The sequence below is a fragment of the Pelobates fuscus genome, chromosome 1 (genome assembly GCF_036172605.1).
Source record: "Pelobates fuscus isolate aPelFus1 chromosome 1, aPelFus1.pri, whole genome shotgun sequence".
NCBI lineage: Eukaryota > Metazoa > Chordata > Amphibia > Anura > Pelobatidae > Pelobates > Pelobates fuscus.
In genome coordinates, this window is record NC_086317.1 from 382,398,248 (window position 1) to 382,422,038 (window position 23,791).

Here is a 23,791-nt window from a genome sequence, read left to right on the forward strand (position 1 = left end):
TCTGCAACTTTCACAATGCACTATTGGGGGTCTTGGTTGTCACATTGATGACCGGCTAGGCTTCTGGCCATCCTGACAAAATGTCTATTATAACTAGTGCATATTTGACCCAGCAGCTCTTTGTCACCTGGATTCTTGAAAGGGATAGTGAGAGTTAGCTAGGTGCTTAGGAGTCTCCTCCTCTTCTGCCTGAGCTGTCCTGGGCACAAATAACACAGGATCGGCAGTAACTGATGATTAGAGGAGTAGTTCTAGGTGCTTTAGAGTATTTAGAGATCAAAGAGTTCATGAGGGTCTTGGATAGGTATAAAGTTCCATGGGCTCACTGCCCAGTACATGTTTTTGGGTAAACAGAGCTTGAGAGTGTTGGAGTACAGCCCGTCTTCAAGGGTTGCCCCTTTCTATTTTTCCAGCTTTGTATTTCTTCAGGGTCAGCAGCTGCTTGTCATTCTTTCAGAAGCTTGAGATCTGTGGGTAGGATCTACATGGTGAGTATAGAAGTTTCTTTAGCGGACACCCTTCTGTCCACTTCCCTTGGTGCACTTGTGGCTTGGTTGGCAGCTTTTGGTCAGCTGAGTGGTGCTTCTTATCTTCCAGATTGATCCAAAATAATGTGCTGCACCCAGGGCATATCTTGAGTCAGTGTAGATATTGGCATGTCTTCCTTCAGGCATTTTGTATGCCACTGAGAAGGCTGTCAATTCAGCGTCTTGAGCAGATGTGGGTGAGGAAAGTGAAGATGCTTGACGTACCTGATCTTCTGTAGCAACAGCAAATCCAGTATGGTATCTTTCCTCTTTATCCGCAAACAGAGTGGAGTCAGGATCTGGTAAAGCTACTGCATGCTCTGTTGAAAGGTGTCTTGTTTCTTCTTTCATCTGTTCAAAGCAACCATGAGGAGCAGTAGAAGAGGTTTCCTCACCTATTTCTGTGTGAGATTGGGGGGTATTTGTCTTTCTATTCACAGTTCTCTTGCTGACCCCCCTCTGTAGAGATTTGTAAATTGAATGTTCATGTTTTGTTCTAATGAGTCAGGTTCCTTTCATGAGATTTCTGGGGACTTAGTGAAGAAAAAACTTACTTCCTACTTCCATGGGAATCTGGGTCAGGACCGCACTATTTCCTTGAGAGTGCCCAAAACAGTTCTTTCATGATGAAGTGCACCTCCACCAGTCTGAATAATTTTTCGTTAGTGTGGTACTCCCCCCTGGGAAGTGGCGGAAGAGTGGCCAGAGCAACTTTTCTTCAAAATATAATGTTGTCAGGTAGAGGCAGAGTTGTCTATGAGCGGAGGAAATTGGTAAGGAATAAGAAGGGAGGAAGCATATAAAGGATATAGATATGGTAGTGGGGAGGTGGAGGAATAAGTAGTGGATAGAGCGAGAGGGGAAGAAGGTGGAGTAGGAAGGACAGGGAAAGTGGGAAGAGGAGAAGGTGGAGTAGGAGGAGGAGAAGGTGGAGTAAAGGGAGGAGTCGAAAGAGGAGGGAGGAGTAAGAGCAGGAAGAAGGAGTAGGAGGAGGAGAAGGTGGAGTAGAGGGAGGAGTAGGAGGAGGAGAAGGAGGAATAGAGGAGAAGTAGGAGGAGAGCGGAGAAGGTGGAGTAGAAGGAGAAAGTGGAGTAGAGGGAGGAGTAGAAAGAGGAATAGAGGAGAAGTAGGAGGAGAGAGGAGAAGGAGGAGTAGAGGAGAAGTAGGAGGAAAGAGGAGAAGGTGGAGTAGAGGGAGGAGTAGGAGGAGGAATAGAGGAGAAGTAGGAGGAGAGAGGAGAAGGTGGAGTAGAGGGAGGAGTAGGAGGAGAAAGTGGAGTAGAGGGAGGAGTAGGAAGAGGAGGGAGGAGTAAGAGCAGGAGGAAGGAGTAGGAGGAGTAGAGGAGAAGTAGGAGGAAAGAGGAGAAGGTGGAGTAGAGGGAGGAGTAGGAGGAGAAAGTGGGAGACTGTAGATGAAGGGGAGGGATCGGTGGAAGGAGTAAGCGGGGGTGGGCAGGTAAGGGAGCAGACAGGTGATGTAGCAATGGAGGATACATCAGAAATCAAGACTAGGTAGAAATGCAATGGAGGCTGCGAATAGCCCATGTACAACAACTATTAACTGGCCCTATGCTTTCCCTAGAGAAAAATAATAAAAGGCTAACATGCTCATCTTGTCTCCACAAGCCTCGAACGTTTCACTCCGTGGGTGTCCCGCAGCGGCTAGCCCACCACTTCTCCCACACCAGACTTGTGCCTGTGGAGACAGACGCTATCCCTGACTCTCGTTCTTTATTTTATTTATATCACAAATATACATTATCACAATTTTATGTCTTGCAAATGGGATAAAACTTATTCTACTTTTCACTGATAATGTATTATTACTATATTTTTTTTTTCAAACATACAAAATAGACAAATAACATTGTCTTCTGCAAAATAAATGAAAAAGATAATGGAGATTTTGTTAAGCATTGTTAAACAGCTATACATTAATTCACATTTCTTGTTCTCCAGTTTCTGGCTGTTAATGACAACGTACAATGTAATAGAGCAGCAGAAAATGCTAGCAGAATGCTTGGTTGCATAGGGAGAGGTATTAGCAGCAGGAAGAGGGAAATGCTCATGCCATTGTACAGAACACTGGTGAGACCTCACTTAGAGTACTGGATACAGTACTGGAGACCCTATCTTCAGAAGGATATGAATACCTTAGAGAGAGTTCAAAGAAGGGCTACTAAACTGGTTCATGGATTGCAGGATAAAATTCACCAGGAAAGGTTAAAGGATCTTAACAGGTATAGCTTGGTGAAAAGACGAGACAGGGGAAATATGATAAAAGCATTTTAAATACATAAAGGGAAACAACACAGTAAAAGTGGAGACTATATTTAAAAGAAGGAAAACTACCATAATAAGAGGACATAGTCTCAAAAACAGAGGGACAAAGGTTTAAAAATAATATCAGGAAGTATTACATTACTGAGAGGGTAGTGGATGCATGGAATAGCCTTCCAACTGGAGTGGTAGAGGTTAACTTGCCCAAAGTCTCAATTCCTATGCATATGCAATAATAAAATATCTGGGCTTACAACAAAAATTATGTTAGTCAGTCTTTTAATCTTGGAGGAAAACATTATCCATTAAAAAAAAAAACAGATTGGAACACACTCCCACCTTATTCATTTGTTAATAGTTATGCTTATGATGTTAACTGGTTCCTTTTCAGTTAGATCAAGACATTTTTTTTTCCAATCCTTAATTGTATCACCATTTGTTCAAGAAATCTTGGTTTATTAGAACTTTCTTTTAGTAAATGTTCTTTAAGATAACCCTTCTTTCAGCATGTTATCAATCTTTGTACACAAAGTTAAAACACACTTGTTACTTATACGTGAATCGATAGACATATATATTCTATCTACATATTAACCATTACTTGTCACAGACACTTTCCTGATATAGGGAAACTAATAGTAGGATTATTTTAGTAATTGTAACTTTTTTTTCATAATATATGGGAATTAAGGAAGACAGCATGTCTTAGGATAGGATGAGCGTGGTAGAAGTAGATCTCGAATTGACACGATATATGGGCGGATATGACCTCACTAAGGGCAGAGTGAGGGCAGGAGCCAGGACTGACTGGCTCTTTCTAGGGGCCATTTTCTTTTAGGGCATTTCAGCTTGCAGTAGCTTTACACTAAATTATGGCTTAATAAAAATAAATCAGAGAAGCAACATTCTGTTAGACAAAATGAAATACTAAACTATGGACAGGCTTGACGGATTAAATAAGACAAATGAAAACATTATACATTTAACAGCCCGTGAAGCTTTGAAATAACATGGTGCAAAAAATAAACTCACGGGATGCAACCAACCTCCCCCATCATTCACCAGCTATTAATCACTCAACACGTCCAAATACATATACAACGCCACGGAACCTGCTGGCGTCGCACAAATAGCAGCAACAACAACACACAAACCCTAGAAACCTCCTATACGACACATCACTCCTATGTAAGTAGCAAAATACACAATTAGAATATTTTCTAGCAAAAATTCCATTGCTAAGTCTTATCAGTAGTAACTCTACGAAACACAAATCTGAATCCGCAAGCACGCAACCCCCCCCTCACAGAAAGCAAGAGAGAGAGAGGAAGGCGGGGGAAGTGGGAGAGAGAGACTGCCAGCAGAATCTCTTTAACCATGTCAATGCTGTACAGTAACAAGACAGAAGGATAGCCACGTTACAGTTATTGCAAAAGCAAAGAGACACAAAAACACAACATTTAATAATACTCTCAGTGAAACTCAATACAAAACCCCCACCCTTTACCAGGGTAATGGCTAATACAAAATACAAAAACAATTATTATGATATACATACATTCTTAACCCTTTGTGATCTAGTTCTTCCTCAGCCCAACCTTCCTACTGAATAGCATTGCAACTCTGTCAGTACTCTACGCCAGCTTTCTGGCTGCAATCTACCACATGACGGCACAGCAATTTTACATACTTTAGCAATCTTTTCAACACCTTTAACCATCTCCTCTCCCTCTCTGTCTTCAACTAAATCACATGCAAGCCAGCCCTTACTGGGCTTACTCAATTCCTGCCCCATATTCCCCCCTCCCCTACACCAGCGTCCCAGATATAGGGAAAGAAAAGGAAATTTGAACAAGAACGTCTACAATGCTCGACTGCCACTCGAGGAAGGGTGAGCCCCCCCTCAAGTGCGTCTTCCCAAAACGTAGACTAGTCACTGAATCCGCCTACCCGGGGTGGTAGACACGGATTGGAGCGGGGTGAGAAGTGTGTGACCAATCACCTCTCTATCAAGAGAAATAGGAGTGGATAGAGTAATAATATAGGAAGTGTAGAAAAGGTAAAAAAGGTAAGGAGAAATCCTTAGAGACAGACACAGGAGTTTGAATGACTCCCAGTTAAACAAACAAGACAACAATACAATTGAAATACAGTGCATGCATCATGGTTCAAATAAAATCAACAGTAATCCCTTTCTTCACTCCCGTAGCGCCCCTATAAGACCCACTTATAAGTCTCACTACCACGTGGTGCGGGAGACGGGCAATGTCTGCTTGAATCCCCCTCTCCACAAATAATAATCAGGAATGCCCCCAACTCAGCACTTAGAGCCGGAGGGTTCCGGGGTCAGGAAAGCCCCCAACTCAGCACTTAGAGCTGGAGGGTTCCGAGGTCAGGAAAGCCCCCAACTCAGCACTTAGAGCTGGAGGGTTCCGAGGTCAGGAAAGCCCCCAACTCAGCACTTAGAGCTGAAGGGTTCCGAGGTCAGGAAAGCCCCCAACTCAGCACTTAGAGCTGGAGGGTTCCGAGGTCAGGAAAGCCCCCAACTCAGCACTTAGAGCTGGAGGGTTCCGAGGTCAGGAAAGCCCCCGACTCAGCACTTAGAGCTGGAGGGTTCCGGCGCTCTGCAACAGAGCTACGTGCACGATGAAGCTAGCTAGACTATCAAAGTGACACAAGAAGGATCACAGGAAACTATGAGTCTACACAGTCTCCACAGTTCCAACACACCTCTTTTTCCATACAGCCACAGCCACGAGGCTCCTAAAAGAGGTAAACAGGCAAAGAAGACCCCCAGGAAAACTTCCACAGGTCAACCCCCCCTTTTCCCTACAGCCACAGCCACGTGGCTCCTAAAAGGAGTAAACAGGCATCAGGACTCCAGGCAAATCCCCCAGGTCCACCCCCCCTTTATCCCAAAAAGGGGAAACAAATAAACACTCAATCCGGGCACTTAACTAAAACAGGCCAATACAAACACACCCAGGCAACAGATAGACTAAATGCATGTAAACAAGTGAGTAACAAGACACCGGGCAAGATATTACCTGTCTTTGATGTCCTCCCGGGAAGCAGTCACAGACACGTGGGCGGGTCAATCAAAGGGGCCGGAACATACCGGTGGCTCTGCAGAAGTCTCTACCGTGTACTTGGAGGTGATCAGTCTCCCTTCCTTCCCCCCGGATTCCCCCGTCCAACAGCGTCTTCCTTAGGACGGCTCACCGGCCAGACATAGCCCGATGCCCCACGTTGGAATGCGCCAAATTGATGTAGATTAATTTAGAAATAAACAAATATGTTTAAATGTCTATCTGTTCCTGTCCAAATCTGAGATGATTAAATTGCATATACGCAGAAGTAAGTTCACACTGACACATGGAGTTCAGGTTAAAAGCACTTCAGAAAATGTAATGGCATCTGGTTAGAAAACGACTATGCAGACCCTTTTAAAGGCAAAATGACATCATCATTGAATATCAGATAATAACAAATAAACATCATTAATTGGATTAAATGTTAAGTGTCTGGGTTAGTGTCCACCTATCAATATTATTAATTGGCTCAGGGATTTGAGTGACTAGCTAGGTGTCCTCCCACCGGGAGGTGGTATTGTTCTGGACACGGGTGTGGACAGAAGGCTCAAGCGCCATCTTTCCCAGCATGAGGTTTACTCGGTGGAAAGGGGGGCTTGAGCGTCATTTTACACAGTCAGTGATGTCAGGTCTTGTGGTCAGGTGCAAGGTTCTCTTATGAATAGAACATTTCATTAGTACAGTGTTCTCATGGCCTTGGCTCTGGCCTTGGTTATACTTTGTTGCATGTTACAGGAGATTCAATAATTCCGCAGTCAGCTATGTCTTTATAGAAAATACAGTCTCTGTTCATTGTATTAAATGTGCTGGGAAACTCTGTCATGTAATGTAGTTTGAAATGGATCAAAATGGAGGATCTGTCAGGTAATGAGGACAAAATGGAGGGTCTGTCACAATGTGAGGTTAAAATGGAGTTAGTACAATAATTCAATACAAGTTCAATAAAGATTTTTTTAATAATTCTACATCAGTCATACCCAACTCCGACTCCTTAACTACATTCGATCACTTCCGATTCTTACAACTCCGCAGCTTCGCAACAACAAACGAAATCTGACTAGCGGCCACATCAGCCCTAACAGAATTCGAGCGGACTAGCCTCCGCTCACGATCCCGAAAAAGCCAAATATCTGACCTGTATCTATCATTGACAACCCACCACTCCCAGGTAGCACTACCGTACATCTCTGCATGGGAAAGGGATCTGGGAACCCCAGAGGACCCCACAGACTGGGACGACATCTGGGCAACCACAAGGAACAGGCCTGCAAAATGCTTTTCCGGTGGTATCTCACACCCCAACGCTTAATGACCATGAAAAGAACTCCCTCCAACCTCTGCTAGAAATTGTGCGGTGACACCAGCACTTTTCTCCACTGCTGGTGGAACTGCCCCAAACTCATCCCCCTGTGGAAATCTGTCACAAACCTCTTAACTAAAATACTCAGCAGACCAGTACCCCTAGACCCCTGGGCACTCCTACTCTCAAAACCCATCGACCCTTTTACCCGCAACGAAAATAAACTCATAGCCAGAATAGCCCTAGCCACCCACAGAGCGAAAGTATGGTCAAGTATGGTCAACCCCGCACATACCCACTCAAAATCAAATCCACCATAAAATAACAGACAGTATAGACATGGACAAACTAACAGCACAAATACATGATACCCCAAACTCCTTTCATAAAATTTGGGACCCATGGCTAGAGAATCGTGTCACCACTCCATGGTGAAACTACAACAACCCAAGAATCACGCCTCCACCGTCAATCAGCATTCGCCACAACGACGACCAACACACACCCCATCCCCCACTCAAACCACCCAAACAGGGACTGGGGGGAACACCAGGAGGGCAGCAACACCCCCCCCTCTCACCACTTACAAACCCTTACCGCCCTCACCCTGCTCCACCCACGATGAACAACTAACCACGAATCACCCCCTAGCCTTCCCCCTGGCTCAACGAACCCGCAAACTATGCCATAGTCTTACGCCAATGAATAAACAAAGCCGACGTAGTACACAACCCGCTGCACAGCGCCCCAGTTAGACCCAACCTCCCGACCATAAACAACTTTAACATATATCTTGCCCACAAGACCTCAACCCAAGCCGGACCATAAATCAGTGGTATAGCCAAAAGAACAACTTTAAAGGTAACGTGCCAAACTTTCTCATGACCAAACCGATCTTTTATCACATTGTTATTACCTTACTATTAACCTTTTCTTTCTGTAAAACTGTTTTTACCTTGAAAAACGAAAATAAAGAATCTTAAAAAAAAAAAAAAAAAAAAAAAGAAGACACCTGCTTTAGCATGCCTACATTTTATTGTATGCTCACCAAGCCAATATTTTTGCAGGCCCTGCCAGAGTTCCACCTCTTGCGCAAGAGGTGACCACCTGGATGTACTCCTTTTAGTGACCGTGGGTCTGACCTTGTACTGTAAATTGTGTGTGTGTGTATATGTATATATATATATTGTGATAAAGTGAAGGCAGAGAGGCCATTTAACCCCAGGGGGAGTATGTGTAGTTTGTGTTGTAGGCAACCCAAACCAGAGTTTAGTTATGGGCCCCTGGGGTGGAGCATTTGGAGAGCAGGGTGGGCCAATGCTGCACTGCGCAGTTTGCAGACAACTGGGAGAAATAAGTTCCAGGACAGAGTTTTTTGGAACTGTCTCCAACCCACTGCTTAGCTGCAGATAATCAGCTGTAGCAGTGGGAATAAACCACTTCCTGCTAGGCAGGTAGAGGGGGGTTGCTGGCTTCCTCTTTGGAAGCAGGTAGGAGAGATACTGTTCTCTCCAGTGAGAGAGTCAAGGAGACTGAGCAATGGGAGTGCAAAAGGAAAGCAGTTAAGGCTGGCTTGGAGCACTGGGAGTGCAGAAAGTGAAGCAGTCAAGGCTGGCTTGGAGCACTGGGAGTGCAGAGAGCTGACAAAGACACTAGGTTGGTGAAACCAATATTGTTTGGTTCTAGTTTAACCCCTGAGAGATAGGGAACCTGAACTTAGTAAGTGCTCAGCCAAGCTAGGTTTTTGTTTATAGGGATTTGTGTTATATTTATGTTTTCATTTGCTGCTGTCTCCTGTGTGGACTTACAAATAAAATGCCTGGATTATATGCAAATAAAAGGACTGTGCCTGTTGTTTACCCTAGAGGACCGTGCTACCTGCAGACAAGGATCACAATAAAAAAAATAAAAATATATATATATATATATATATATATATTGCTTTGAACATCATGTATTATATATGCAAAGTAACATTGATGCATCACATCTGCCACTTGGTGGTGTGAAACAATATCTTATTCCACAAAACATTTCTTGTACATATCTCTACTCCTCACTGAGCCCTGAGCCTTTCTTCAACTGCTAGCAACTTATTTTAGGTCCGCTCTGCTTTGCTTTTACACCTGCAGTGATCTTTTTGTTTTTTGCACTTATTGTGTACACATTTCATAGCAACCACTGCCCCCATGTCATAGGTCACGTGTCACATGATCTCTATGAGCAATTCCTAGTCACCCACTGGAAGATGATTAACACACTCATTATTGGTTAGATTCTTCCCTTAACCTACCTATTACAGTAACATTTACAGCTAGTTAACGTTTGAGCAATATAGATAAAGAGACCTTTTAGACATCCTCGTTGAGTAAGCTCCTTTCACAAGCACAACTGGACACGTGATTATTATTATTATTATACATATCTATCCCAGCCTAGTAGTTAACCTTTTATAATATCATACTATCAACACTAGTTTAACCCCTTAAGGACACATGACATGTGTGACATGTCATGATTCCCTTTTATTCCAGAAGTTTGGTCCTTAAGGGGTTAAATCTGCATCCTGTGATACCGGAGGGCCTTTTCCTTTATTTATTTTTAAATGATTGATTTTTGTATTGCAGGCATGAAAATACAAGATGGTTGAATCACATTGGCTTAACCCCTTAAGGACACATGACGTGTGACATGTCATGATTCCCTTTTATTCCAGAAGTTTGGTCCTTAAGGGGTTAAGCAAGATTGACACGAGGAATTAGTAGTATATGTCAGAAATGCTGCACATTTTTACAATTTCCCAGTTTCAGCTGTATGCCTGTTATCAGGTAGCCAGTCCACCGCCAGCCAGGCTTGATACAGGGCCAAGAGTAAGACGTCACTTTGTGCAAAGAAATTACTTGGCGAGGATCCGCTGCAAAGTGGAATTGGAGGCAGACGAGCCAGGTATATTGTGTAGTGAGGGATCGGTCAGTGGACCGCCATTTACCGGAATACCCCTCAGCTGTAATGGGTCTCCAACACTGCCTAGGGCCTCAGTGTCGATTGATAGCACCCCGGTCAAGGCTTTGTATGAATCAGATAAATTTGCACAGCTTTGCCTGCCAAGGGCGTCAAGAGCCCCGAAAGAGGCTGGCCCTTTTCTTTTTAATGTGAACAGTGATCTCTTTATAATTTGGATAATAAAGTTTTCAAAGATATACACGTTTTTTATTCATTTTTTTCTAAATTATACGCTGTGATATTAGGAGGGCTTAGAAATTAATACTCTGTGTGTGTGTATGTATATGTATGTGTATATATATATATATATATATATATATACACACACACACACACACACACACACACACTTTAGATGTGTTTTGTGTATAATAATTTTACACTAGAATTTTTGACTTGTTAGTCTCAGGTTTGGAATACCTTATATATGTATACATCTCCTATAACACTGCTTGAGATAAATGCGGTGTATGACTTTACTTTGGTCTATTAATCACGTGTTTGCATATATAGCGTACAAAAAAAAGTGTTACATTTGCATATTGAAGTTATCCTTCCTCTAATGGGTTAATCTTGGGAGACCGACTTTGCCTCGTCAGATGTGAGACAGATGCTGCTTAGGGAAGAAGACCTGCTATTTAATGGAGGTTGGTAAAGTTTGATTAATCTTACAAGTCCAGCAATCTAGATTCGCAGGATTAAAACTGTATTTTTCTATACCTGGTAGTCTTTGCTGATTTGTGTCATTTTGATATCTGCCTTTGAACTTATGGGCTGAATCTTACTGCATAATACCATCATGTGTGGTCTATGTACGTTGAAATGCATATGAAGCAAATACATGAGTACCCTCCTTTCTTTTAAACTAGGGCTTCTTGACTCGATAGTGGCAACACATTTAAGGTGGACAGCCCGTCCTTACAAAGCTGTAAAGCTCACCTTTTTGGCAGCACTGTGCAAGTCTAGCCCCCTGGCTGAGATAATCAGAAATGACTAATCACCAATTATGATGATCTCAGCCAAACACCACTCTGACCAATCAGCATCTCCTCATAGATACATTGAATTAAAGGGGCACTCCAGACCACTTCTGCCCATTGGAGTGGTCTGGGTGCCAACTCCCACTACCATTAACCCTGCAACTGTAATTATTGCAGTTTTTATAAAAACTACTAGACAGCCACTAGAGGGCACTTCCTGGTCCATAGCACAGAAAACTTGTGCTAGAGCGTCGCTGGACGTCCTCACGCTGTGTGAGGACCTCCAGCGCTGCTCAACTCCCCATAGGAAAGCATTTTCAATGCTATCCTATGGAGAGCTCTAATGCGCATGCGCTGCATTGCCACGCATGCGCATTAGGTCTCCGCGGCTGGGATCAGTCTTTCCCACCAGCTGACATAATTTAGTACGTCGCACTTTAATACTTGGCTTATAAGAGTTCTGTCTTTTATGCTTTGATGGCAGGAACCAACTCAAATACTACCATGTGTCATCAGGAATGATATGCTTCCTCACTTTCCATACTTTTATTACTAAATCCATTGTTTCACTAGGACAAACAGGGGCACGTACACACCCACTTTGTTAACACGTCCAATGTGACTTACTCTTATGAATCTTGTAATTGAGAAATGTGAAAATGAAGATATAAAATCTGGGAGAATAGAAAGCCACTATAATCAAATGTATTTTAAATGCTATTACTATAATGCACTGCAGGGTCCATTCGAACACAAAGTAAAAGGAGAGCGGGGAAAGAACATAAAAGATTCAGTACAAATGATCAGAACTACAATTACTTTATTGTAAGGTGTGATACCTAAAATATGAAATATTTCAGTCATATTTAATACTAGGAATGGTGCAAACAGAAACCAGCTTGTAAGACACTAGTAGTAAAAATACTCCTTAATGGAGAGAAGAAAACCTTTCATTAGTATTTCTGACACTCTGTATAGATTTATACATTTGCTCCCTGCAACTGTAGTGCATTTTCTGTAGTTTCTAAAATGCTAGTACCAATCATAAAAAGGAAAACCTTGGCAAAGCAGGTTAACAAAAAAGTGGAAGTAACATTTAAGGAGTTATTCATTTTATGACTGTATATATAAACATTTACTGGCATTAAACGTATTGGAGATAAGGCCATCTTGAGTTGAGATCCATCCAGTTATCATTTGGAAGGAACGTAGGGATTTTATTTAGCTTCCATAAGGTGGTGGAAAATAAACAATCACATTAAGTTGATTAGATGTTAATGTTTGAACAACTTTAAACCCTCATTCCCACTCTGTTCGCTAAGTGAATGAGGAAGAGTCCACATTTCCATTAGGTGTAGAAAACACTGGCGATAACAGGTGGTCACTGGAACGGTCTGCAAGCAACAAAGAGGATGCCCCATCTGTCTGCATATGACTCTGGAGAAAAATAGAATAAAACCATGTTACGCTAGATCCATAAGCAGGTAACCATATTTCTATGAAAATATAAAATAAAAATAAAAAATGTTTCTTTCAACTGAATTAGCTGAATCACAAAGAATGTTTTGCACAGCCAACAGACCACAGAAAGAGGTTGATTTGGGCTCCTGTTTGAAACCAGTAGCTACAACAAGCCACTAGCCTTGATTCAGTGCCATATAAACAGTGACAAGAAAATGTAGCTCTTAAAAAAAAACCCACAAAAAAAAAAAAACACCCAAACCACTACATCTTAAAGGATCACTATAGTGTCAGGAAGACAAACTCGTTTTCCTGGCACTATTGGGTTGTTAGTTCCCCCCTCCCGCTGGTCTGAAGGGTTTAAAACCCCTTCAGCCACTTACCTTTCTCCAGTGCCAGGCTCCCTCTGTGCTGGAGAACTCTCCACCCCCTGTCGACGTCTAATCCAAATGCGCATTACTCAATGCTTTCCTAAGGACGTCCAGCGTCTTCTCACTGTGATTTTCACAGTGAGAATCGTGGAAGCGCATCTAGCGACTGAATTAACACTCAGTGAAACGGCTATGTTTTCAGCTTCAGGGTTAAAACTAGAGGGACCTGGCACCCAGACCACTTCATTGAGCTGAAGAGGTCTGGGTGTCTATAGTTGCCCTTTAACCCCTTAAGGACACATGACATGTGTGACATGTCATGATTCCCTTTTATTCCAGAAGTTTGGTCCTTAAGGGGTTAATGGAGTGAATTTGGTTCGTAGACCCTGTCCATGAATCTGACTAATGGCAACGATTACATTTGGTTTTTTTATGTTTGAGTGTTCATTTAAGCATCTCCTGTTTTGTCTGCTGAAGTGAGCACAAGTTAAGTATATAACAAGCTGTATATTAGCTATGTAAGGTCTATTTGATATAATGTGGTAAACCACCCCAACCCAACAAATGTCTTCACAAAGGGAAACAGAGCCGAGGAAATCTAGCCAACCTTTAAAAATAATAAAGAAACACCCACTGCAGTACATTTCCTACCGTTAAACATTTTTACAGGCATCTCCTTCAGCTACATCAAGAGTTCATGAGTGTCACTGGCTTTACAAATGCATTATAGGGCACCAATGTTACACAATGAGATGTATTGCTGTATACTAGCACCTCAGACATCAATTCCTTTAGACTGCAAAACTTATCTAAAGGATTTAATGGTACTTTATTATATGCACAGTGTATAACTTGCACTAAGTGAATACATTTAGTTGTAAGTATATACTCCATGTAACCTGATCATGCGCTTTTCTGTAATAACTAATCCCCTAATGATAATGGTTTCTTTACTTTATAACTGAATATTAAGAAATGTCTGAATACTACTATTTACTGCCTAAACACAGAGAGATCAAAGCTACAGCTGCATAAAGATTCCGTATAATGTTGAATGAACAAAGTGAAAAGTACCTGTCCTGAACGTTCCAGAGACTGTGCTGTCAGGAGAGACTGGTTTCCAGGGGTCCTTTGAGATTCTTCAGCAAGTATGTCAAGTGGTGCCCTTGAAATATCCTTCACAGCAAGGTCAGCAGAGGGGTCAAAAAGAAGCGGAGAGGGTGGGCATTGCATACCATCCCCAACAACATCAAGGTCCTATCACAGGAAATTAGAATGAGATATGGGGAGGGGGGGGGGGGGGGGCGGGGCGGCGGGAGAGACGATGACATAGCAATCATTGCAACAATTGACCATGTAAATCATAAGATTCAAGACTCACATCACTGAATTCCAGTGGTAAATTTTCAGTGGGCTGCAACTCAGCAGCGCTCATGTACAGCTCCACAGGAGCTACATCCATTTGCACCGGAACAGTCAGAACTGGTTCAGACTTGTACATTGGAGAAGGCAACCTATAATGAAGAGGACATCTTGGCTCTTCAGAAAGGCTGACTGGTTGTGGTTTGTTACAAGGGACTTCTTCAGAACCTGCACACAGTCTGAACAGAACCTGATTGCTGTCTTGGCAGATATCTGGAAGAGTATAGGTTAGGGAAAAACAGTGTGGTGGTGTAAGAAGAAAAGGAAAAAAAAAAAAAAAAAAAACATTGTCCAGATTAAAGTGAACATTGTTGTTTTATGAAAGCATTTAACCGTAGTAGATTCCATCAGATGATCGGAAAAAATAAATTAAAAATAACCAAAATGTTAATGCAAGATTTTTGCATTCTTATTTTTCAGTTAAAATCACATACATTTAATGTTCATATAAACTAATTATATATCAAGCACACTCATGGAAAGTGGTCTGAAATATCACTGTAAAAACTCCAGTGACTTTAAAATTTCCTGATCTTTTCTTTGCTATATAAAACTGCCTGAAAAAGTTAATGATTGGGTATATCAGAAACTAATAATTTCAAGTTGCTGGCTCAACAGGGACCACATAATACATAGGGGGATGCATGAAATAATATAAATTTAAACTAGACTGTTTTGGTTTGATAATTTACTGGACAAATTCATACTGCGTTTAACATGCTATTTTTTGCAAGCTATATTTTCTGTGGGCATTTATATTTAACAAAACAGAAACATTATATTCTATGGATATTGAGTAAAGTACAAAATTAAAACTAGACTACTCAATTATTTGAACCATACACACCATAAGATTATTTTTTTAATTGCTGAAAGTTAGTAGCTCAGTTAGGGTTACTTTTCATCTCCGTAAGATTAGCAGTATACAATTGGAAAATGAGATTAAATATATGTACACGCACTAAAGCAATTTCGCTTTCTCTCTCTCCCAAATCTTTATTAACCATAACTGCACAGCAAATATATATTATATAAGTAACAAATACTGTTCCTTCCAACTGAATTGGCTGAGCCCTGAAGAATACTGGCACAGCCAACAGACCATGGGAAGAGATTCTTTTGGCTCCTACTTGAAACCCGCAGCTACAGCAAGCCACCAGCCTTGATTCAGGGCCAATTTCCAAGCACAATTTTCATATTTATTTTGTCTCATGTCCAGCACAATCACTTTTTTAATAAAATCTCAAAATCAAAAGGATACGTGACAAGCAATGTCTTGTCATGGGGAGGCTAGTGTTAGAACAGCGTATTTCATCAACAAAGGCCAGACATCGTTGACTGGAGCGTGTTGTGTGAGCCTGTATAAAAGAACTACGGGTTAATCCTACAATGCTCTAGTAAAGAAATCAAAAATATGTTGTTACATTAAATACTGTTTGACAGAATATTTTATACTTTAAAGCTCATTTTTAAATGGCAGACATTTATATACATGCATAAAAGAAATGCATGACAAATTTCCTATAATTTAGAAACATATCAAAGCCCACTACCTGAATTAGACATACACAATGCTAGCAACATTAAAACACACACACACTGTGTATAAATAATGAAATTTCAGTTTCCTCATGTCTGCAGCAATGTGCCTGGTGTTAAATAGTAAAACACAAAATATCTGCACTATTTGAAAGCAGAAAACGTTTACGGTTGCCCCTCAGCCACATCCAGAGAGTGAGGAGAACAGGAGGTCTCAAATTGGTCTCTGCTCATAGAACACAGAGCACATTTTCTTGAGGAACAAATAGAGGGTAAGGGTTACTGCAGCCCCCCAAAAGGCACTCCTCTGCTGCATTCACCCCTTCCACTGTAGCTCAAAAACATTGATAATATATACAGAAGTAGAAAAAAAATTAGGGTAGCACAACTGGATAGTGGGTGTACCAAAGTGCTACAGAATATTGAAGTACGATGTTAGTGCACATCAAATGTTTCAGATGACACCCTTTTTCAATGCAGGGGACACTACCTTGGTCCTTCAATAAATGTACTGTAGCACTATTGGTACAGCCACTATCCAGGTGCCCTTCCCTATTTTTTGTATAGATTTCATGAGGAACATGAAGGTCAGTGGAGATCTCCAATCCCACCTGAGGTGTAGAGACAAGTTATTGGAACCAGGAGTCTGACTATACACATTGAGTCTTAAAAGTCATAAAAGCTACCTGCTGGGATGCTCCGTCAGTAGCCAACAAGCGTCGCTCTTTCAGCTGTCGATGAAGTAGCGCCTCAACGCCAAAACGCCTTCTGTAGCGTCGTAATGCTTTCAACTTTCTAAGCGTCTCACGTTCTTTAGAAGAAAGACCCTCTGGACCAGTAAGAAGGCTGCTCCCTAAAATAAGGAACACACCAGGTAGCTGAAACCAGCAGAACATGTTAACGTAAGAATCTTGTTCAATTGTGTGCTTACTGTTCAACAACAACTTTAAGTGGCCTCTTAAATTGCTTATTAAATAATCACAAATGGTCTCTAAAATTGAGCTTTTGCAAGAACATATGATGGGAACAGGAACCTCATTGAATATTTATATAACGTTTTATGGAGGATCCTGTAATCTCTTCCATATACTATTTTTTTTGGTGTGTTTTAAAAATGAAAAACACATCTGAAAGAATACCAAGTATGAGTGATTAAATTAGTATAATTTTTTTTATATTTCTAAATATAAAAACTACAAGTTATCATAGTTGTGCCTTTATTATGGAAATGATAGATGTACACAGAAAATAATGAGGTTGGCTAGGTACCATAATCATGCAAAACTGAAGATGGGGTTATTGTGCCATTACATTGCGGGCACACTGTGTGTCCCTCTGTTAATAGGGAAACTGTTTGACCGGACTACCCAAAAATTGTGATGGAGGCACAGACATCCCTTTCCCCTGCCCAGTTATTGCCAATGTGGAAGTTGCGTGTTGTCATGTCTGTGGTGGCTTTGCAAACCCACAACTTTTGTTAATTTGTTAAACTGCTTAAAACTGATGGCAGGGGATGGCACCAAGAACACAACAGTACCAAAAATACAATATCAGCAGTCTATATAGGTATTTTCAATGATTTGGGGGTTGTACAAAGGACAGTCTCTGGGTTGAGCTTGTTTTTTATTAAGTCACTATAAAAATGTTTGAAATGAGAACAAACAAAAAGAAAAACACCAGAAAAGAGTGCCCCCACATAATCTTGGCAGTATAACCATTCAATTGGGTTGGATATGTTTATTAGAATACCCCTTTAATGGTAAAAGCTAAATTTTTGGTTTAGAATTGATACTTACCAATAGTTTCATTTTCAGCTTTCAAACTGTGCAAGTAATTCCGTTTTTTTTCTTTAAGTAAATGCTGCAACCGCTTGAATTGGTCGATATACAAAGACTGAAGACGAATTAACTTCTCACGCATTATAAGAGTCACTTCTTCAGCTGTATATACCCCAGCATGCCTAAGAGAAAATTTAATGTTGAGGCAAAAACGAACTCAAACCTTCAAATCATTATTCTATAATATGAATAATGTTCTGAGTGTTTGCTTTAAAACCTTTATTATTAAGAACAGTTTGACACACAACAGTAAAGATGCACAAAGTACTTACTTCAGAGGGTCTTCCTGATCACTGTCCAGACTGTCAGCTTCACTGTCTAGATCCCCCCTCCACGTCTGGTCTACTGTTACAGTGTCCTGTTCACTGTCACTTAGGCTGTCTTCATCTACCAAAAAGTTATGATTGTATTATTAATCACCAAATGTATATGTAGCTTGGCAAATCCCTTTAAACTGTAACCACCTTAACATGCCCTGGTTCCAACAGAGTTATAATAATAATTGTTAAAACTAAACACATTTGAGTACAAAGATTTGATTTGGTGAAATATCGAAGCATTACATACCAAGAATCCTGCTGGCCTCACTTCTGCTGTTGTCCTGTGCCTGTGTACCAAGTTCACTACGAGAATAAGCACTTAACTGGTATAAGAGAGACTCACTGGTTGGTCCAGGATTGGACTTTTTCATTTGGGCCTGAATGGCCAATGCATTCCTGCGTGCATGCTCTGCACAGTAGGATATTCTATTGGAAAGAGCAAAACTGTAAGCCATCTTTTCCCCTCCATCTACTTTGTCAAGTATGTAAAATCGAGGCGGTGCAATTGTTTGGTATTTAATCGTGCCAAGTTCACCATTAATTTTTACCCCTTCAACTGTTGTGCAGTGTAGTATATATATACCCTGCACAAAAACATGCATTCATTTAACTCTGCATTTTTTTAATTGGGGTATAATCAAATAACTTGCAAAAGTGGCAGATTTCTTGTTTGAAGTCTTTGAAAGCCCACCCCCATTGTAACCCCACTCAGACTTTCTTTGGCTATCCAATCATGGACTTCTCAATGAAAAGACTTTCCATTGAATGCAAGGCAGGTGTTCTTCTGTGTAGCTCCACTGAGCTAACCATAGCAGGAAGTAACAGGACCTGTTGTCAGATTGACAGCCAAGTGACTGTAACAAGGAAAATTTATAAATGTGCTAATTTCTATTGAAAACTGTACTTTTTGTCAAATTTAAAAATTGACGAGAATACACTACACAAATAAAGCACTTATGCAAGTGCTTTAGATGTTTGGAGTTTTCCCTAAAAGGGACACTATAGTCACCAGAACAACTACAGCTTAATGTATTGGTTCTGGTGTCTATATAGTCTGCCCCTGCAGGCATTTTCATGTAAACACTGCCTTTTCAGAGACGCCTCCAGTGACAGTCACTCAGATGCCATTCAGCGCCTTTATGTTCTGCACAGAGAGGTGGAAAATTCCTGAGAGATGCATTGATTCAATGCATATCTACGAGGAGATGCCAACTGGTCAGCGGGACATTTGGCTCCGCCCCCACTTCCCTCAGAATCTCAGCCAATATAGATTGACTTAGATGGTCAATACGGATGATCTAATCAAAAGGGGCGGTGCCAGCACCCACTGACCCGCATGGGGGTTCTAAATATTTCATGTAACACTATAGGGTCAGGAACAAACATTTGTATTTCTGACCCTATAGTGTTCCTTTAAGCACCACTCCTGTCCCGCTCATTTACTCCCACCCATATCGTTAATATGACATTACTAGATAGGATTTTTTTTTTTTGCTGGAAGTGTGCAGAGGCTGTAGGACATTTCAGCACTGTGAGAACATTTTACTCCGCATTTAAAGGGGCTCTGACTCCTCCAGCAGGGGATGGGGCACCAGATCATTGGTTGAAAGCTACGGTTGCGTTGGGCCAAGAGGGAGTTCATTTATAAAATCATAAGTCGTATTAATTATTTTACTTAATGTGATGCTCCATTTTCTTTTAGAGAAGAACCAACACTTCCTCATTTTTCTTTATAAAATGTATTTTACTTTAAAATGATTTGCTATGCAAAGCATGTGAATTAGTTAACTTGCAATGCCATGTGCATACATCTCTATTAGAGAAAATACAGAACATGCATGCAATAGGTTAACAGGGGTAAAAGAACAAGGTACTGTCACTTATCTGGTTGTGAGTTTATTTTTAAATGTATGATATATAATACATTAAAGAGTTTAGTCTTGGCACATTTTTTTTTCTTTTTGTAGTCCTCTCCTATTTATAAGGGCATAGCTAATAATGACAGACTAAGCTCTTTTGAGCAGGATCCTCTTCAACCTAACATTCCTGTAATTGTCCTATTTATATTTAAATCCTCCCTCTTATAATATTATAAAGCTCTATGGAATCTGTTCACGCTATATCAATGGTGAGAATATTAATGATTAAAAGAGCCAAGATGCAGGTGTTAAATACAGAAGTGTAGATGTCTACATTTAGTTGTATTTTAACAGACCTCACAAACATGTAATTGTTAAATAATAGGAATAAGTAAACACAAGATTTAAAAAAAAAAATATCCTGGGAAGATTCCTTGCTTTATAAATGTTTCATTTTTGTTCATGGCCTTGGAAGAACCAAGTTGTTCAAACATTATAAAATACAGAACAAATATAAAGTTCTAATAAAAAAAAAAAGTTTGCATTGTCTGAAGGAAACAGACCCTGGTATACAATACTGGAATTACATGTATTTAGAAATTCACATGCAATGCATCAGGTTTATTTCAGTGGACACAAAAAACAGATGACTCACCCATCCTTTTTCTCAGGCTTAGGAGCAGCATTGGAACAGCGACGACCATTCTTGGTGGAAACATAGCTACACTGTTTGAAAGGGGCTTGTTTGTCTTCAAGAATGTGTTTGATGCAGAATTCATAGCCCTCCAACCTGGCCTGAGTGCATGGTCGGTGTGCAAATGAGCAAGACAAAGGTTCCTGAGTTCTGGAGACAGGGGTCAATCGGCCCCTGCTTGTGGGCAAAACATGGATCCGTATCCTATTCATGTCTGAAGCTGCTATGCAAAGAAAGTAGATTAGTATTTTAGCATGATAACCGGTACATGTCTATACAAGTAAAAATAAAAAGCAAAGTAATTATTCGGTACTTAAAATAACTACATTCTGGATAAAATCCCCTCTTCATGCTGCTGGCCAGCAATCGAAAAGTGCCCGCCTAAGCCAATGCTGCGGGAGGAAGTCAACAAATTAAGTCTTAATCATTAAGGGAAACATCTTCATGAGTTCCTGGAACAGCAGCATGTGCTTTAGGTGTGCCACCAACCTGCGTGAAAAGTACACGCCAAGGCAACTTACATTAAATCCCTTTACATATTAACCCAATTCTTCCATAGACCGTGGAAGCCATACAAGTAAAGTCTTCCCACAAGCATTCGAAAATAAATTAAATGCAGTTTCTGCTGCATGGCAGTGATTTGCATTAACTCTGGAAGTGCAGAGAAGAGAAAAAAACAACAAGATGTTGCGTTTTACCATATCGGAAACATTTGCTTAGCTAGCCCACGGCTGAGCTCAACCCCTGCATTTCCCGGCAAAAAAATAAAACAAAAGAGTGTGAGCTCTTGTGCACACATACTATAGGGACATGATGACACGTGCTGGGGAGGGAGGGGGAGGGGTGAGGATTACAAATCATGCCATTTACACATAAATCAAGTGACACCGTCACAGGTTGGTGCTGTGCAGTATGTTGCATATCAGATGTCCTGGACTGCAATCCACATGACGCTCAGCCAGCCAAAAAGGCTTTCTGAACATATCACGGTGTAGAGCTAGATGTTTGAAGTAATGAAGGCAATCCCACACAGATTACTTGATTGATATAAATAATCCCTGGACCTGTAATACATATTAAACACCCATGCAGGCTCTGTATGCCTAGCAGGCGCTGCAATCCCTGTCCGCTCTCATTAAAACATAATAAAAACACGCCATAGAACGCCAGCAGCGCGGCTCCCCGCTCGGCGTTATACAGAGTAACCCGGGAATTTAGGGCAGCGCAATGCCATGGAATGACTCAGCACTCTCCCTCCCAGAGCCGCCATTTTACTTGCCTGGCCGCCGCTGCTCTCACACCAAGACATTACACTGCGGGAGGCTCTCCGTCTCCCACCCCGCCAGGACACGCCCCGCTGCTCCAGCCGCGTCTTCTCATTGGCTGGATCGACATTCTTTCGCGGCCAGGCGAGTTCGATGCTGGGCTGGCAGAGGTGTGGGGGTTTGGCGCACGACGCGACGTCAGTTAAACGACAACCAATCAGCGGCGAGAGTCGAGTGGTGACTCACGAACCGTGCAGCCAGGAAGGAGGAGGCGGAGAGACTGGCGGCCATGTTTAGATGGAGGACTAAACCCAGGGCTCCAGGATAGTAGACATAGCTGACGAGACGGGGGGGGGGGATATGATAGAAACATTTAAATACATAAAGGGAATCAACACAGTAAAGGAGGAGACTATATTTAAAAGAAGGAAAACTATCACAACAAGAGGACATAGTCTTAAATTAAAGGGGCAAAGGTTTAAAAATAATATCAGGAAGTATTACTTTACTGAGAGGGTAGTGGATGCATGGAATAGCCTTCCAGCTGAAGTGGTAGAGGTTAACACAGTGAAGGAGTTTAAGCATGCGTGGGATAGTCATAAGGCTATCCTAGACTTAAGATAAGGCCAGGGACTAATGAAAGTATTTAGAAACTGGGCAGACTAAATGGGCCGAATGGTTCTTATTTGCCGTCACATTCTATGTTTCTATGGGTTATGCGGACTGTCTGCCCAGATAAATGACCCCATGGTTTACTTGTAATTCCCTGTGGGATGTGTTGGCGCTATATAAAGTCTGATTAATCTGATAGGACTGTATTGGGTTTATTCCAGGATTAATTGCTAATATTGTGAGAAATGGACAAGGAGTATCTGAATTAACCAAACTGAAGGGGAAAACTATATTTTTATCAGCTCAATTTGCTAGGCCTGATGTTTGTAATTCTTTTGTCATTTTTTTTTTTTTAACAATAAAAAGAAAATCTTAGACAAGACATAGCCCCTATACAGGGGGTGTGTGTTACCATTTTATAACTATTGGTAATAAACCTAAGAGCGCCAAGCTGCCTGGGAACTTTGTGGACACTAGGAAATGGCATCTGATTATATAACTGTTTATTAAATTAAATTACTGATGAAAAAGTTAAAGTGACACCATTGACTAGTTTTTAACTTACAGGCTATTGGCAATAATATAACACCAGCCCTTCTAGGTAACAGTGTGACATCCTTTGAAATAAGTTTGGTTTAACAGTCCGTTTCCACTATCACTTTCCACTTTTTTTTTTTTTTTTTTTTTAATTGCAGGTGAAATAGATTCTTTTGCCCTCTGTTGTATATTGTCAGTCCTAATCAATATGTTCAAGGTATAGCTCATGCATGAGGAGAGAAATAATCACACTGACACGTAAAAAGTTCAGTAGGAAAATCCTTCTGTTTTACTGGCAGTCTGGACGTGGCTTTTATAGCCATAAATTGTCACATTCAGCACATATACATTGTATAACCTAAGCTGTAAACATTTTGTTGGATTGTGTTGTAAGCTTTTCATTGGATACTTTTAGTTGCTATGTGTCTTCTCATTTCTTCCCTTGTTGACACATGGCTTATTCTTTATGATAAGGGTGTTTGTCTCTGGGGGAGGTATCGCCATTCTGTTGAGCTCAGCAAATTCCATAGCCATCGGTCATCTTAAAGCATAGAAAAATATATCTTTAAACACGGTATACAAAACATTGATTTTCACAGTACTTGGTTTGGGTATTTAAAATGAGGAATATAAAAGGGGCATTTCAGATCCTACACAGCCTTCCATCACAGTCCCCTCTTGAAATGACCATT

The 23,791-nt window shown here is 41.1% G+C and overlaps 1 protein-coding gene and 2 non-coding genes across 4 annotated transcripts; all 3 read right to left on the minus strand.

The window, feature by feature from the left end:
• Nucleotides 1–11,978: 11,978 nt before the first annotated feature.
• Nucleotides 11,979–20,972, minus strand: KANSL2 (KAT8 regulatory NSL complex subunit 2). Of its 2 annotated transcripts, none has more exons than XM_063426052.1 (9): nt 20,647–20,972; nt 18,380–18,558; nt 18,085–18,199; nt 17,771–17,934; nt 16,661–16,827; nt 15,697–15,793; nt 14,395–14,648; nt 14,088–14,189; nt 11,979–12,618 (listed from the first exon to the last, which is right to left on the minus strand). In XM_063426052.1, the coding sequence occupies exons 1-9, from the start codon at nt 20,895–20,897 to the stop codon at nt 12,499–12,501; spliced, it is 1,449 nt and encodes a 482-aa protein (XP_063282122.1). In that variant the 5' UTR covers nt 20,898–20,972; the 3' UTR covers nt 11,979–12,498. The 2 variants fall into 2 exon arrangements, with proteins under 2 accessions (XP_063282122.1, XP_063282120.1); XM_063426050.1 differs by having other exon boundaries at nt 14,088–14,270.
• Nucleotides 12,704–12,839, minus strand: LOC134576877 (small nucleolar RNA SNORA2/SNORA34 family). The gene has a single exon (XR_010085887.1). It is a non-coding gene; the product is annotated as a small nucleolar RNA SNORA2/SNORA34 family (small nucleolar RNA).
• On the minus strand, nt 15,479–15,612 carry LOC134576873 (small nucleolar RNA SNORA2/SNORA34 family). The gene has a single exon (XR_010085886.1). It is a non-coding gene; the product is annotated as a small nucleolar RNA SNORA2/SNORA34 family (small nucleolar RNA).
• Nucleotides 20,973–23,791: the final 2,819 nt, after the last annotated feature.

What these genes read in the sequence shown, in the direction of transcription:
- KANSL2 (XM_063426050.1), bottom strand. Translation starts at nt 20,897, where the DNA reads ATGAATAGGATACGGATCCATGTTTTGCCCACAAGCAGGGGCCGATTG. An exon ending in TGAGGCCAGCAGGATTCTTG is followed by an intron (nt 18,200 to 18,379) that starts GTATGTAATGCT and finishes ACTTTTTGGTAG; the next exon opens with ATGAAGACAGCCTAAGTGAC. An exon ending in AGCTGAAAATGAAACTATTG is followed by an intron (nt 16,828 to 17,770) that starts GTAAGTATCAAT and finishes TCCTTATTTTAG; the next exon opens with GGAGCAGCCTTCTTACTGGT.